At 43.9% G+C, this 13,873-nt stretch overlaps 1 protein-coding gene across 11 annotated transcripts in view; it reads left to right on the top strand.

Moving 5' to 3' along the window:
* Window positions 1–12,169, top strand: part of plcb1l (phospholipase C beta 1-like) — a 152,906-nt gene extending 140,737 nt beyond the window's left edge. For 5 of the 11 annotated variants that reach the window (XR_012396242.1, XR_012396243.1, XR_012396244.1 and 2 more), the window contains 2 exons: window positions 11,228–11,769; window positions 11,935–12,169. Coding sequence is in view for 4 of the 11 variants with exons in the window: in XM_073933862.1 (XP_073789963.1) it covers window positions 11,228–11,410 (183 nt within the window). In the remaining 7 variants the exon portion in view is untranslated. Of the gene's footprint in view, window positions 1–11,227 lie in introns of all 11 variants that reach the window. The other 6 variants (XM_073933862.1, XM_073933863.1, XM_073933860.1 and 3 more) reach the window with 2 other exon arrangements.
* The last annotated feature ends 1,704 nt before the right edge of the window (window positions 12,170–13,873 follow it).

The raw sequence follows: 13,873 nt of genomic DNA, 5'->3' as shown, positions 1-13,873 counted from the left end.
ATGCTACATACTGATGGTGTGCAGTGAGGGATATGGAAGAGTCTGTGTGTTGTGTGTTAGGTGTTCATCAGCCTGATAGTCTGAGGGAAGACTCTTTCCTGCGTGATCGGATGCTGTGGAACCGTCTGCCTGTGGGTAGCAGAGAGAAAGTCTATGGCTTGGGTGGCTGGAGTCACTGATGATTCTCTTGGCTTTCCTCATGCACCGCCTGGTGTAGATGTCCTGTAGGAGGAAAGCTCATCTCCTAATACGCGTCCAGCAGTTCGCACAATCCTATGTAGGCCTTTGCGATTGCTGCTGGTGCTGTTTCCACACCAGGTGGTGATGCAGCCAGACAGGATGCTCTCCACAGTGCAGGTGTAGATCGAGCGGAGGATGTGGGGGCTCAATCCAAACCTCCTGAGACGCCTGAGGAAGAAGAGGCGTTGTTGTGCCTTCCTCAGCACCGCGTCTGTGTGGGCAGTCCATGTCAAATCCTCAGCGATGTGGACTCCTAGACACTTGAAAGTGCTGACTCTCTCCACTGGCGTCCCGTTGATGGTGATGGGGGGTGTTCTCTCTTCTCTCTCCTGAAATCCACCACCAGCTCCTTGGTTTTGCTGAGTTAGGGTTAGAGTTTTGTTGAGTGAGAGGTGGTTTTCCTCATGCCACTGCGTCAGAGTGTGCACCTCCTCTCTGTAGGCCGTCTCAGCCTTATCGGTGATAAGGCCCACCACCGTCGTGTCATCAGCAAATTTAACGATGACGTTGGAGCTGTGTTTGGATGTTACTACTAGCCACAGTAGGTGCTGATCAAAAAAGTTATTGTCAAACTGCGCTGATAACGTTCAGATAGACCAGACCTGAACCAGGCCAATGCAGTTCCACCAACATCATCTTCAAGCCTGTCAGGAGAATATTATATATCAGTAGGATCAAAGGCAGCACTGAGGTCCAATAACACTGAGAGTAGGGTTATAATGTACGGTTGATATACTACAAACCAACGTCAAATGCATCAGTTTTATTCAGAAATATTGTTGTTTGCCTTCTCTCCTGTTTGAGTTCTTCGCTTCTTTTAAGCATCGTCATCTTGTGCATCACTGCAATCTTCAAGTAAAGAAGTGTGTTTCCAATCTTTTACATCCCTCACCTCTGATTTCTATCACAGCTCAGGTATTTCAGTATATTTAGCAGAACCCAACCTTAAATATATCTGACACCCTTATTTACCTCAGAGTCTTTTCATTGAGTGGCTGATATTAGATTTATTTAGAGGGGAAATGTTGAGGCAGAGCTCTGGCCGTTCACATGTGATGGTGATGTTGAATGAAACTGCAGGCCACAAACAGAGTGCTGTGCCGTCACCATGACAACACAGATCTGCTGTTAACCCCATAATAACCACACACAGATCTGCTGTTAACCCCATAATAAACACACACAGATCTGCTGTTAACCCCATAATAACCACACACAGATCTGCTGTTAACCCCATAATAACCACACACAGATCTGCTGTTAACCCCATAATAAACACACACAGATCTGCTGTTAACCCCATAATAACCACACACAGATCTGCTGTTAACCCCATAATAACCACACACACACAGATCTGCTGTTAACCCCATAATAACCACACACAGATCTGCTGTTAACCCCATAATAACCACACAAACACAGATCTGCTTTGTTAGTTTCTAATTAAGCACATTATACTGGCCGGTCCAAGATTATGTAGACCTCGGGATCAAGAGAGACAGACTAACATGAGTGTAGTGTTGTTCACATTACAGTGTGTGTTTGTGTGTTCCCGGCTCCGGTTGCCCTCATTCATGCAGACTAACGATCCTTTAGAGGATTTGGGTTTGATAGTGTGTGTTTTCTGTGTATGCTGATGCTGAGAGGTGTGTGTTTAATCTAGTTTTACACTGACAGAGTGTGTCTGTCTCCCGAACTGGGCTAGTAAGGCGGATCCAGAGTTTATCAGCAGATATGAGCAGATGTATGGCCTACAGTTGATGCTGATATTCTAGCGACAATCGATTGTCCAAACTTCAGAAGTATGTTGATTTCAGAGCAGTGCAGGAAGGGCAAAGATACTGAACAACAACATCTACAGTGCAGTCAAGGCAGAGTGCTTCAGTGTGTTCTGCTCAGTACATACACACACATGCTCCTACACACATATACACACACACACACACACACACACACACACACACACACATGCTCCTATACACACATATACACACACACACACACACTGGTCGTGTCTGCTCTGCTTTTGATGTGAGCAGCTCTTCGTTAATAATTCACAGACTCCTGCTTCTCTCCAGGGGAAGTTCTGTCGCTCGATAAACACACGAGGAGTGCAAACACACGTACGCACACACACACACATGCACGCTGGAAATACCTGATCCTGCCACACACACACACACACACACATACACACACACACACACAACCTTCCCCAGGTCTCTGCACGTGTGTGGACTGATGCAGGCGTCCCTGAGCATGTGTATTATCTCACACACACACACACACACACACACACACACACACACACACACACACACACACACACACGCAGGTTGAAATGAGAGTGTGACGCTCCAGATTGAGCAGCGCAGCATCCCTGGACGGCGAGCAGAATGAGGACAGATGTTGAAGAAGGTCGCTGCGTCCCGAGCGGGCGCCGCTGATGGCTGAATGTGGTTTGTTGACAGAAGAGAGTCTGTGGAGGAAAGACGGATTTAACTGAGATCTGGAGCTGCAGCGAGGGAGCTGCGTTTGATCTGCAGATCTCTGCGGGTCCGAGGATCCAGATTGCCTGTTTCTCTGAGGATACGCCAGCAGCAGCTCTCACAGAATCACTTCATCACTGACAGCTTCTCTCGGCTTCATAGAGCACATATCTGAAACTCCAGCATCAAGAAGAGTTCCCCAGACAAGAGCAGCGTTAGAGAGAAGTGATGCTTCTCTATTCACATGAACACATGAAGGACACAGGTCAGAGTTCACCCAGCAGCTCTCAGGCCCCGTTTACATGGATACGCTTTAGAATGAAAACCACACTAGCGTTTCTGAACAGCTCTCCGTCCACACTGCACCGCTGAAAATGCACATCACATGACCACACACACACACACACACACACACACACACACACACACATACTGATATTTCCAATCATTCATTCATCCATTTTTTTAATCGGCTTAGTTCCTTTGTTTATCTGGGGTTGCCACAGCGGAATGAACCACCAACTATTCCAGCATATGTTTTACACAGCAGATGCCCTTCCAGCTACAGCCCATCACTGGGAAACATCCATACACACTCATACACTACAGCCTGTTTAGTTGATCAGATCCCCTATATAGCACATGTGTTTGGACTGTGGGGGAAACCGGAGCACCCGGAGGAAACCCACGCCAACACAGGGAGAACATGCAAACTCCACACAGAAACACCAACTGACCCAGCCAGGACTTGAACCAGCGACCTTCTTGCTGTGAGGCCACAGTGCTCTGCATTGCACCACCGCGCCGCCCAATTTGTAATCATTGCAATGAGATTTTAATATTTTTTGAAAATCAAAAATAGTGATTAAAGGCATGCACTCTTATTTTGTAATACAGGGGAATCATTCACATTAACAGTCGTGTGTGTGTGTGTGTGTGCGTGTGTGTGTGTGTGTGTTCATATTGAGATGTATTCTGTTGATTTGCATTGAATCCACTGAGCCTCCGTCTGAGTTTGACAGTGTAATAACACACAGTGAGTGAGTGAGTGTGTGAGTGTGTGAGTGGAGCACAGGCCGAATGTCAGGCTTTATTTACGCAGCTGGACTCCTGCTGTTCCCACACGAGCGAGCGCAGGTGATAAAGACGTGTCCCGCAGGTGTTAAAGGTGCAGGTGTAGCGCTGTAATCCGCTCAGTGTGCGGGCAGCAGGGGGCAGCAGTGTGTGTGCGCTGCGGGAGCATCTGCTCGTGGCGTCCGGACAGAAATGCGGCTTTCCAGAAGGTGACCTGGAGACTGTGGAGAGTCCGCGCTCGGGTTTGAGTGAGCGGCGTTTGAGTTCAGGCTAGTGATGGTCGGTAATTGGCAGTGTGCTCGCTTTGAACAAACCTGTTATGCGACTGTAGAATGATGAGTCGACTCGTTCATCAGCACACACTGCACACTGCAGACGAGGAGGAGGAGATCAGTTCTGTAGTCCAGTCTTCAGTCGGGTTTGAGTGGTTGTTCATCAGGAGACAGAATGAAGTCGATCATACACAGTCAGAGCTGGATAAAGATTTGATTTCTTCTCTCGAGTCCTCAGTTTGAGTCTTTCGTCTCTTTACATGACAAATGAACAACTCACAAACACAGAGTGTAAAGCTGGACTAATCCTGTGTGCTTGAGCTCAGACCGTGAGCATTGCTGATGAGTGTGTGTGTGTGTGTGTGTGTGTGTGTGTCAGTCAAACCTGAAGAGCTGAGCTGATCATAAACAGAACAGCAGGTGATTCTTTCCTCTCTCTAGCGCGCTGTTTCCACTGAGTGGTATGGTACGGTTTGCTTTTTTGGCCGTTTCCACTGTCAAAAGGTGAACAAAACCAAACCCTACTACTTTTTCGGCATTCTTTTGAAAGGATACCAAACAGGAGAAAGGGAATCAAAAGGTGGAGCTAGACATGCAGCTGAACGCTGATTGGTTACAGAGATGCGTCACGAGCTCGTGGAATAGCCAGAATGAAAACAAAGGATCGGCCATGTTCTAATACACAGCTGAGACATTACACCATAATGATATATGCAGGGCTTTACATTAACACCCGCCAACCTGCCAAATGCGGGTAGATTTCAGCTTTGCCGGTTAGACAGACACCTCCACTAGCCACTTTATCTGGTTAAAAATAATTTTTAAATTGTGGTTTTCTTAAAGCAGGGTTCGACTATAAGAATAACTCAATATGAGTACAGATGTGATCTTAGAATGGAGAAACAGAACAACTAACAAAAAAAAATTGCATTCGCGCCTGCAGAAGAAAGCAGATGAATAGCGAATGAGAGGATAATCTCTACCAGCTGATGTGATGCGCGTGACTGTTTAAAGCGTGTGCGCGCTCCTGTCTCCTTCCTTGAAGCACGCGTGCCTGGAACGCAACTGTGATCGCATCTCTTTCAAATAGTCAGGCAAAAAAGTAATGCTAATGCACACACAGTCTTGCTGCTTTCAAGAGCTCTAAATGTGTCTTTTTGTATGCAGCACCGGTTGCTTTCGCTCTGAACTGATTTTTAATTGGCCTTAACCGTGTGATCATCCTTCCATTATCACAGTTTGTTTTTCACCTGCTTTCTTTTGCTTACGGTTATTTTTGCTTATATGGTTTAATAATCTTTTTTTTTTTTTTACAACATTTGCTTCAATATGAGATGAACTCTCCATTAATGTGTAGTTAACTGGTGATCTGAGAGAGATGTGCATATTGTTGATACATGACAATAATTATTTTTAAAGTCAATTGTTTTTCTTTGGTTTTTTTAAAGAAATGTTTTGTTAAATATAAAAGTATAGGATACAGCTATATTTAGCTTGTTTGACACATTTAAAATTTGTGTCTAAGAAATAATTATTGTTCTGAAAAGTGATGTGAAATAAAAACTGATTGCAGTATAACACTATGAAACCATGACCTTTTTGCTCTTACACGTCACACAACACAGGAAATGAATGAGGAGGCATGTGGACAGAACACAAACTCTAAATCAAGTCATTTTAGCATGTCAAAGTCATATTTATGAATATAACAATATTTTCCCAACTACAAAATTGTGGCTAGTGAAAATGCAGAGCGGCTAGTAACGTTGAAAAACTACTAGCCACTGTGGCTGGTGATCAAAAAAGTGAATGTAAAGCCCTGGATATATGCATATAATGATGAGCCATGGATGACCTGAGCTCAAGCAAACCTTGTCGTTGTCTTAATGTACAACCACAAAGCCAAGGTGTACCAAATCTGCCGTGTCCTGTTGTAGTTTTACGAGCCCGTCTAAAAGTGCGAGCTAATAATTAAAACGAAAGCAGTTACCTGCTGCTAACTAAAGAATGTGTGTGTGTGTGTTTGTCTTGAGCTCTGGAAAGCAGCAGGACTGTGGGTGCACGATCATCACTCTTTGTCCAAACTGTTTCAAAGGGAACCGATCGCACCAGTTGCGCTTCCTCTAGGCACGAGATTCGCGCAAGTAAACGGGAGCGTGCACGCTTTCTAACGCTTTAGCGAGTGATTATCCTCTCGTCCGGTATTCACCTTCTTATTTTGCTGTTTTGCTCGTGTGAACACAGTTATTATTGTCAGTCGTGCTGCTTCTTGATTCTAAGATTAAATTTGCATGAATATCGGGCCATGCATATTGTCGAACCCTGCTTTTAAGAAGACTATAATTTAAAAATGATTTGCAACCAGCCAAAGTGTCTAGTGGAGGTGTCTGTCTAACCCGCCGGAGCTGAAATCTGCCCGCATTGGTCAATGTAAAGCCCTGGTTGCAGTATACTATTATCATTGATCTGCAGTTATAATCAAACTGTTGAAATAAATGCAGTATTGATGTGTGTAAAGCATCTGTGTTGAGAGCAGTGCTTGTCGTATGATATGTGAGCGACCCGTACTGCTTTACTGTAGACATTAATAGGAGTGAGAATGACGTCGACTGAAACTCTCTGTCGTACACCACGCCCACCAAAAGCTACCCTTAGTAGTAGAAACGCAAGCCTGATAAAGATGAGCCGTACCGTGCTGTACTGTACCAGTCAGTGTAAACGGGCCATTACAGCGTTCTAGTTCTGGCTGTTTGTAGTGTGAGCTCGTAGGAGAGGAGTGTGGCCGCAGCTCGTGACTTACTAATGATACTATGGCAAACTGAATGAAATGAAGGAGTGTTTATCTTGATGACTGACACTCAAAGCTCTGAGTCTGTAAAATGATCTGATCTCCCCATCATCATCATCATCATCATCATCATCAGTTCAGACGGTTCCCGCTGCTCATCTGCATGGAGAACTAACCCGAAGCCAGAGTCAGGCGGCTCAGAGACGCTCTCACAATCACACAGCACTACAAATGCCTGGAAATCCTAGTCTTTGACACCATTCGTCTTTAGTGCTTTCTTTAATTACAGCGCTCCCCGGAGAGCCGGCGGGGTAGTTAACCAGTCAGATAAGCAGTAAAGCAATTATTGGGTCAGAATGAATACAATTCTGCCATCTTTAATCACTAGGGGAGTCTGTGCCCGGAGAGAAACAGCAGATCCGGCTCTGGAGATGTGTGTGTTTCTGCAGGTCTCTGGTGTGTTGTGTGCCGTCATCAGCGCTGTGTTTTACTCTCCTGAATCACGCTGAGCTTTACTGGGTTCCTTATTCACGCTTATTCATCCTCCGGCGCTGTATTCCCTCACACACCTCTGCTTTACCTTGATGATCAGCTTCTAGATCAGACGCTCTCAACTGGTGGATCAGGAATGTCAAGGGATTTCACACACGCACACGCACACACACTCACACTACAGTCAGTATCTGCATTTCCACTGTCGGCCCAGTGCGAGCTCGGCTTTAATCGGGCCGGGCCAATCGCCCGGGATGTTGAGCAGTGAGGCTGAAATCATGTCGCGTTTCCACTGTCAGGCTTGTAGCACATCATGCAAACCCCGTCCTCAGGACGTCCCCTAAATCAAACACAACCCGCCCACTCCAGAGGGAATCAGCAGATAAAGCACACCATGTGTCTATACGCACAGGCCAGTGTGTTTCCATTTATTAGATTGGTTTACTTGCCGACCAACTGTTGGCATCAAGTGGTCTCGCAACTAACGAAGGGATGACCCAGCGCACCATCCATGATATAACACCACAGAAATGTTCCAGCAATAACTCGCTATAAAAAGTATTTATTACATCCTCGTTTTGGTAGACGCCGTCAAACATTCAGGCCAAATGCTCCAGAGAGACCTCAAACATAAATATTAGCCTGTGATATATGACACTGAACAGGTTATCCCCCTTTATTGAAGAGAATAATTGAAGGATGTTGCAAATTATTCGCATACCTTAAGCAAAGAATACCATTAAGTGTTTCAGGACATAAGAGCATGTAATAAGATATAGAATATACTTGGTTGCGCTCAGCAGATATCCACTAATAAAGCTCTACATTTAACATTTATTTTTACATTTTTCACGTCTAATAAACACAGAAACACTTGTTTGAGGACACAGGACACTCTTTTTATGTGCAGTTTTCCCGATGCGCTGTGCAGGACTGGAGGACAGAAAAGAAGGTTTCTGGTTTAACCCAATAATGCTCTGTTTGCAGGATTTGATTAATATCATCGTCTCCACAGACTTTATCAATAATATTTCAGAACTCCTCTGTTGTTTATTGTTTTTAGTAAATATCTATAATCTTTTTTTTATTTTATTTTTTTATTTTGTTTTGGGTACAGTTAGTGTGATATCCAAAGAGGCAATTGCAGATTAGGAAGGGAAGTGGAGACTAAATAGTTGAGTTTTTAGTGGTTTCTTGAAGACAGCGAGTGACTCTGCCGTTCTGATGCAGTTAGGGAGTTCATTCCACCAACTGGGCAGATTGAATGCGAGAGTTCGGGAAAGTGATTTCTTCCCTCTTTGGGATGGAACCACGAGGCGACGTTCATTCACAGAACTCAAGTTTCTGGAGGGCACATACATCTGCAGAAGTGAGAGCAGATAAGAAGGAGCAAAGCCAGAAGTCACTTTGTAAGCAAACATCACAGCTTTGAATTTGATGCGAGCAGCAACTGGCAGCCAGTGCAAACGGATGAGCAGCGGAGTGACATGTGCTCGTTTAGCTTCATTAAAGATCACTCGTGCTGCTGCGTTCTGGAGCAGTTGAAGAGGCTTGATAGAGTTAGCTGAAGCCCGGCTAGTAGAGAGTTGCAATAGTCCAGTCTGGACAGAACAAGAGCTTGAACAAGGAGTTGAGCTGCATGTTCAGATAGGAAGGGTCCGACCTTTCTGATTTTGTAGTTTAATAAAATTACAGATTTAATGTCATTTTATTAAATCCCATATTTGTAATTCTTTAAATGATGTCAGTATAGCTTAAGCTATTTTATCTAGAAATGACACTATACACAGAAATATCACTTATAAATTAAAACTTTATTATTTAATGCAACAGCCTTAAGGCCCGTGCACAGCGAGACGTTTTTTGCTTGTGTTTTCCGTCGTCATTTAACGCCTTGTGACTAAGTAAAGCGTGCCAATGTGATCGTGCACACCAACACGCAATCGGCAGGCGTAAAAGCATCATTTTTAAAAAAACGCCTCATGCTCGTTTTTTTTTTTTTTTTTTTTTTTTTTTTTGACGTCTAAACCTTCTCCACCAATCAGGTTGGCACTTTTGTTCACGTGCATGGAGCTGCTGAAGTTACAGTAAACAGCACTTGGAGGCGCTCAAGTGCAACACTGTCAATGCGAGCACACAGTGAAGAAGATACCCAGAGGGATATGAACATGCAGCTGCTTAATGCTCTGCTGAACACTCATCCTTTCCTCATCGCTAGAGCTGGAGCTGCTGCTTCAACCATCCATGCTTGTTCGATTCACCAGTATCTTTAACAACAAGTGTGTCAACTTTCTGTCCTCTTATTCTGTGTTACAATCGCGTGTCAGAAGCTTAAAGTTGTGTAGCGCCATCTAATGTCAAAGAGTGATTTTGCATCCTCATCTGCTCGACGCCAGTGAAAATCACCTGGGTTTGAATCCGGAAAAACTTATTGAAAAACGCTGACGATAAACACAAAGGAAAAGCTAGCCGGTGTGTACAAGCCTTTACATTTAAAAGTGAAACAAATGGGCGATCATAAGCAGAAGACCCTTAGCCTATAAGGTGTTTATGGAATATCTCATACTGATCAGCTAGATGTTTTCTTTCCCCTATTTATTTATCAGTTTGCCGCATGTACTTATGTGTGATCTGAAAACTAGTATAATGGCCACATGCTATCTTTACCAGACTCAGGCCATCTCCGCCTCTCCTTTCACTGCCCGTAGCCCCAGCTGGCCCTCTTTGGCCCAAGGTATTCAGCAGGCCTCGAGGAAGCCCTGCCTTGACCCGATCAGGCCCTGGAAGTGACAGTGGAAACACGACTGGCCTCGGCTCGCCCTGGCCCTCGCTCACTTTAGGCGCGATAGTGGAAACATGGCTACTGTGTAGTAAAGCGTCAGATAACTGGTGATCATTCAGCATGACGAAGCTATTAATATCATAATCAAACACAGATATTGTGGGCTGTACATAATCAATAGATCAGAGAATTAGTGATCGTCCTCGATGTGATTCTGTTTGGGAAAACTCAAATGTGTAAGCGCTAACTGTTTGAAGAGGCCAAGAATAAAGACTTGAGGAGAGATGTCACCAATATACTACATGACTGCAGCTAAACTATGCTTATATATAATAACTCTGTTTAACTTTTCCTTTGTTCAACCATTAAAAGCTGTCAGTTAGCTATAGAGTTATGAGTAGAGCCAGACAGAATCTGACTCAGACATTTCTGCTGAGAATTGTGCTACAAATCTGCAGTCGTATGCAGAATTATTGTGGGAGTATTATTACTAAAAACTTCATTTATGAAGTAAAAAATAATACCTCTTTAACTTTTATTCAATGTTATCAATGCAAATCCAATTAGATCCACTTTATTTAGTAAACAAAGCAAGTCTCTCATATAACATCTCCACTGAACAACAGAAAAGATGGCTGTACACACGGCACTGTACATAAATCAGATGAACATTTTCACATCAGTCAATAATATTAGTGAAAATAAATATATTATGAGTTATGGTGACTGATAGCCTTCAGTTTCCTGATTTTGACAGTCATGCAGTAATCTGCACCTTCTGTAAAGCTGTGTTGAAGCAGTCATTACTGTGAGAAACACTGTACAAGTCAACCTGAACGGATTGAGAATGAAGCTGTATTATAGTCTAACTGCCATCCTTCAGTAGAGTCTTTAAGATCATGTCAGAAACTGATTCTGGACCTGCATAAGGATGAGAATATATCTGTGTTCCTGGTGTGTGCTCTGCGCGATTAGAGAAGATGGCGATGTCCAGAACTGAATCTAGCCCAGAGATCTGCCAGTTGAGGCTCTGCTCCAGAAGGCTGTCGGGGTTTCCCGCACTGATTTCTGTCTTTTTCCTCTGCAGCTTCAGACTCAGCTGGACCAGGAGTACCAGGACAAGTTCAGGCGGCTCCCGCTGGAGATCCAGGAGTTTGTGCAGGAGTCTGAATCCGGAGTCCAGTCGAGGAGAGACTCTGCAGCGGTGGAGAAGCAGATCTCGGTGTGTGCAGATGCGGAGGAGCGAGCGGTGTTCGACACCTTGCTCTGAACACAGTTTACACCGCTAATGTGCACCTTTAGTACGACAACTGGAGGACTTACTTGAACAAATATAATCTTCCTTCCTTCCTTCTAAAACTCTTGGTTTTCACAAGAACTGCTGCTTACGTGGGTTTAAAGTTGCATATGTATCTTGAGGCAGACACACATGTGTTTAGAGGCTCCTCCTAATGGTTTTTAAGGTAACTTTAATATGAATATTATGTGGACTACTTAGGTCACGCTAACATGGGTGTTCAGGGGTGTTCATGCAGAGTTTTAGACGTTTAGTAGCTTTATATGAATCTGTCTTACAAACACACACACACACACACACACACACACACACACACACCTATAATGACACATGTACATCACAGTATAGAGCAGGGGTGGCCAACCCTGTTCCTGGAGATCTCCCTTCCTGCAGATTTCAGTTGCGACCCATATCAAACACACCTGCCTGTAATGATCACGTGGTGTTCAGGTTCAGGTGTGTTTGATATGGGTTGCTACTGAAATCTCCAGGAACAGGGTTGGCCACCCCTGGTATAGAGGTATACGTGATTTATTAGTATGTACGAAAATGTGATGTTAAGGAAAGCGTTCCCTTTATTTGAGCTTTATATGAAGCGGCTTACACTGGACTCATGTGCGCTCGATCAGTTTACTCATTCCCTGGGAATCGAAGCCTAACTTTGGTGTTAGCAGTGCCATTATCTACTGTCTGATTAATAAAGATTCTGACATTACACAGTGATGAATCTGAGCACCTGTGTGTGTATGATCCTTCTTCCAGACACAAGAGTTCATGTGCAGCAAACGGCACTAAAGAAGCTCCATAACAAGGATGACTGTGAGTTGGTGTGTTTACTAGTTAGGGGGGGGAAGACGACAGCTTCATTTAGGAACATTTAATATTGGTTTGTGTTTAATATTATCCATGTTTAACACATGGACTGCAGTGCCCTTGAACATGTTCACTTCTAAGTTCACTTTTGTTCTGCTTGATAACGCTGAGGTCTGTGAGGTCGGTTACGCAGAGGAGTTCTACATTTAAGTATAGTAAAAACAGCTTTAACCCATATTAACACACGGCTGTGAGCACTGTTGCTCTGGTCCCTGAAGCGTACGATCACTAATAGTTTAACACATGATCTGCTTTATTTACATTGGTTTCACACTGTCTAGATATGCTCCATTCCTCTCCCTGTTAAACAGCCACTCTGATGACATTGGGCTGAAGTTCATACCTGTCAACAGTGGGATATGCCCACCATAGTAAGGGATCCCCCTCTTTCCCCTTTAAAAAATCCCCACATGACTAAACATGTTCATTTGGAGCTGTTTCCTCGTAAATAAACAGTGAAATGGTCAGTAATATGTTTTATTATTATTATTTACAAAATAATCAAATAAACAGTTTACATCAGCAGCAGATACATTAGCAAACAGTTCAGCTTATTAAAATTAATAGCTGTTAGAAAGGAATACAATCAGGCTATCAAATCCCATCAGTATGGAGCGCGTCAGCTGACAGTCACGCACTGCTATATGACTGCTTTGAGGATTGCATATAAAGGGGAGACGGCAGCTGTAAAGGAAAGTTAGGGGAATCGCGCTGTTTTTATATTTATTTCAAAGTGTTTCATGCCTCAACAAAGCGAAAGCACTGAACAGACTCATATTTAAGAGTGAGGGGCTGCTCCTAGATGATCAGTGGTATGGGTTGCGTATAGGGAGGATCGACTCTTTAATGTTTATTTGCCAACCTTCAGAGAAACACTGAAAATACGGGAGAAACACGGGAAAATACCTTTACGGGATGATAGCGGGATAGAACTGTAAAATACGGGAGAATCCTGGGAAAACAGCAGGGTTGACAGGTATGGTGGTTGATGGAGTAACATGTTGTAGATCCAGCAGCTCTCCTCTAAACACTGCAGTACATGTGCTTACACAGCTCATCATATGATCAGGATATTCACCAAAATTGGATATATCCACAAACCATGTGATCTGTTGTGTCTAGGGATGTAAAGGTATTGTAAATACCGTCATACCGCAATATTAATTTTTTTCGATATTACCGTAGTCGCATGACTCGATATAACTATAGGTCTTCTGAGAAAATTTGCTCAGGCGAATGAAGCGAATGGGAGGTACCGGAAACTACAATTCCCATCAGCCCAGGCGTGGCCATCATCCTTTGCGGTCTGTTGGCTCTACAGATCCAGCAATGGAGTGTGCTGCTAGTAGCGGAGATGAAAAAGAGCTGGAAATGATCGAACCTAAAGCGGGTTTTAAATCAGATGTGTGGAAGCATTTCGGTTTCTTTCTAAAAAGATACGAGAAAGGAGAAAAGGTGACAGACAAAGACAAAAACGGTATGCAGGCACTGCCAGACTGTGGTGAAATATAAGTCAGGGAATACGACTAATAACAGTGATGGGGACTGCAGAACACAGCACAC

The sequence above is a fragment of the Danio rerio genome, chromosome 20 (assembly GCF_049306965.1).
Source record: "Danio rerio strain Tuebingen ecotype United States chromosome 20, GRCz12tu, whole genome shotgun sequence".
Classification (NCBI taxonomy): Eukaryota; Metazoa; Chordata; class Actinopteri; order Cypriniformes; family Danionidae; genus Danio; species Danio rerio.
Note: the sequence above shows the minus strand (reverse complement) of the source record. Positions and strands in the feature narration are given on the sequence as shown.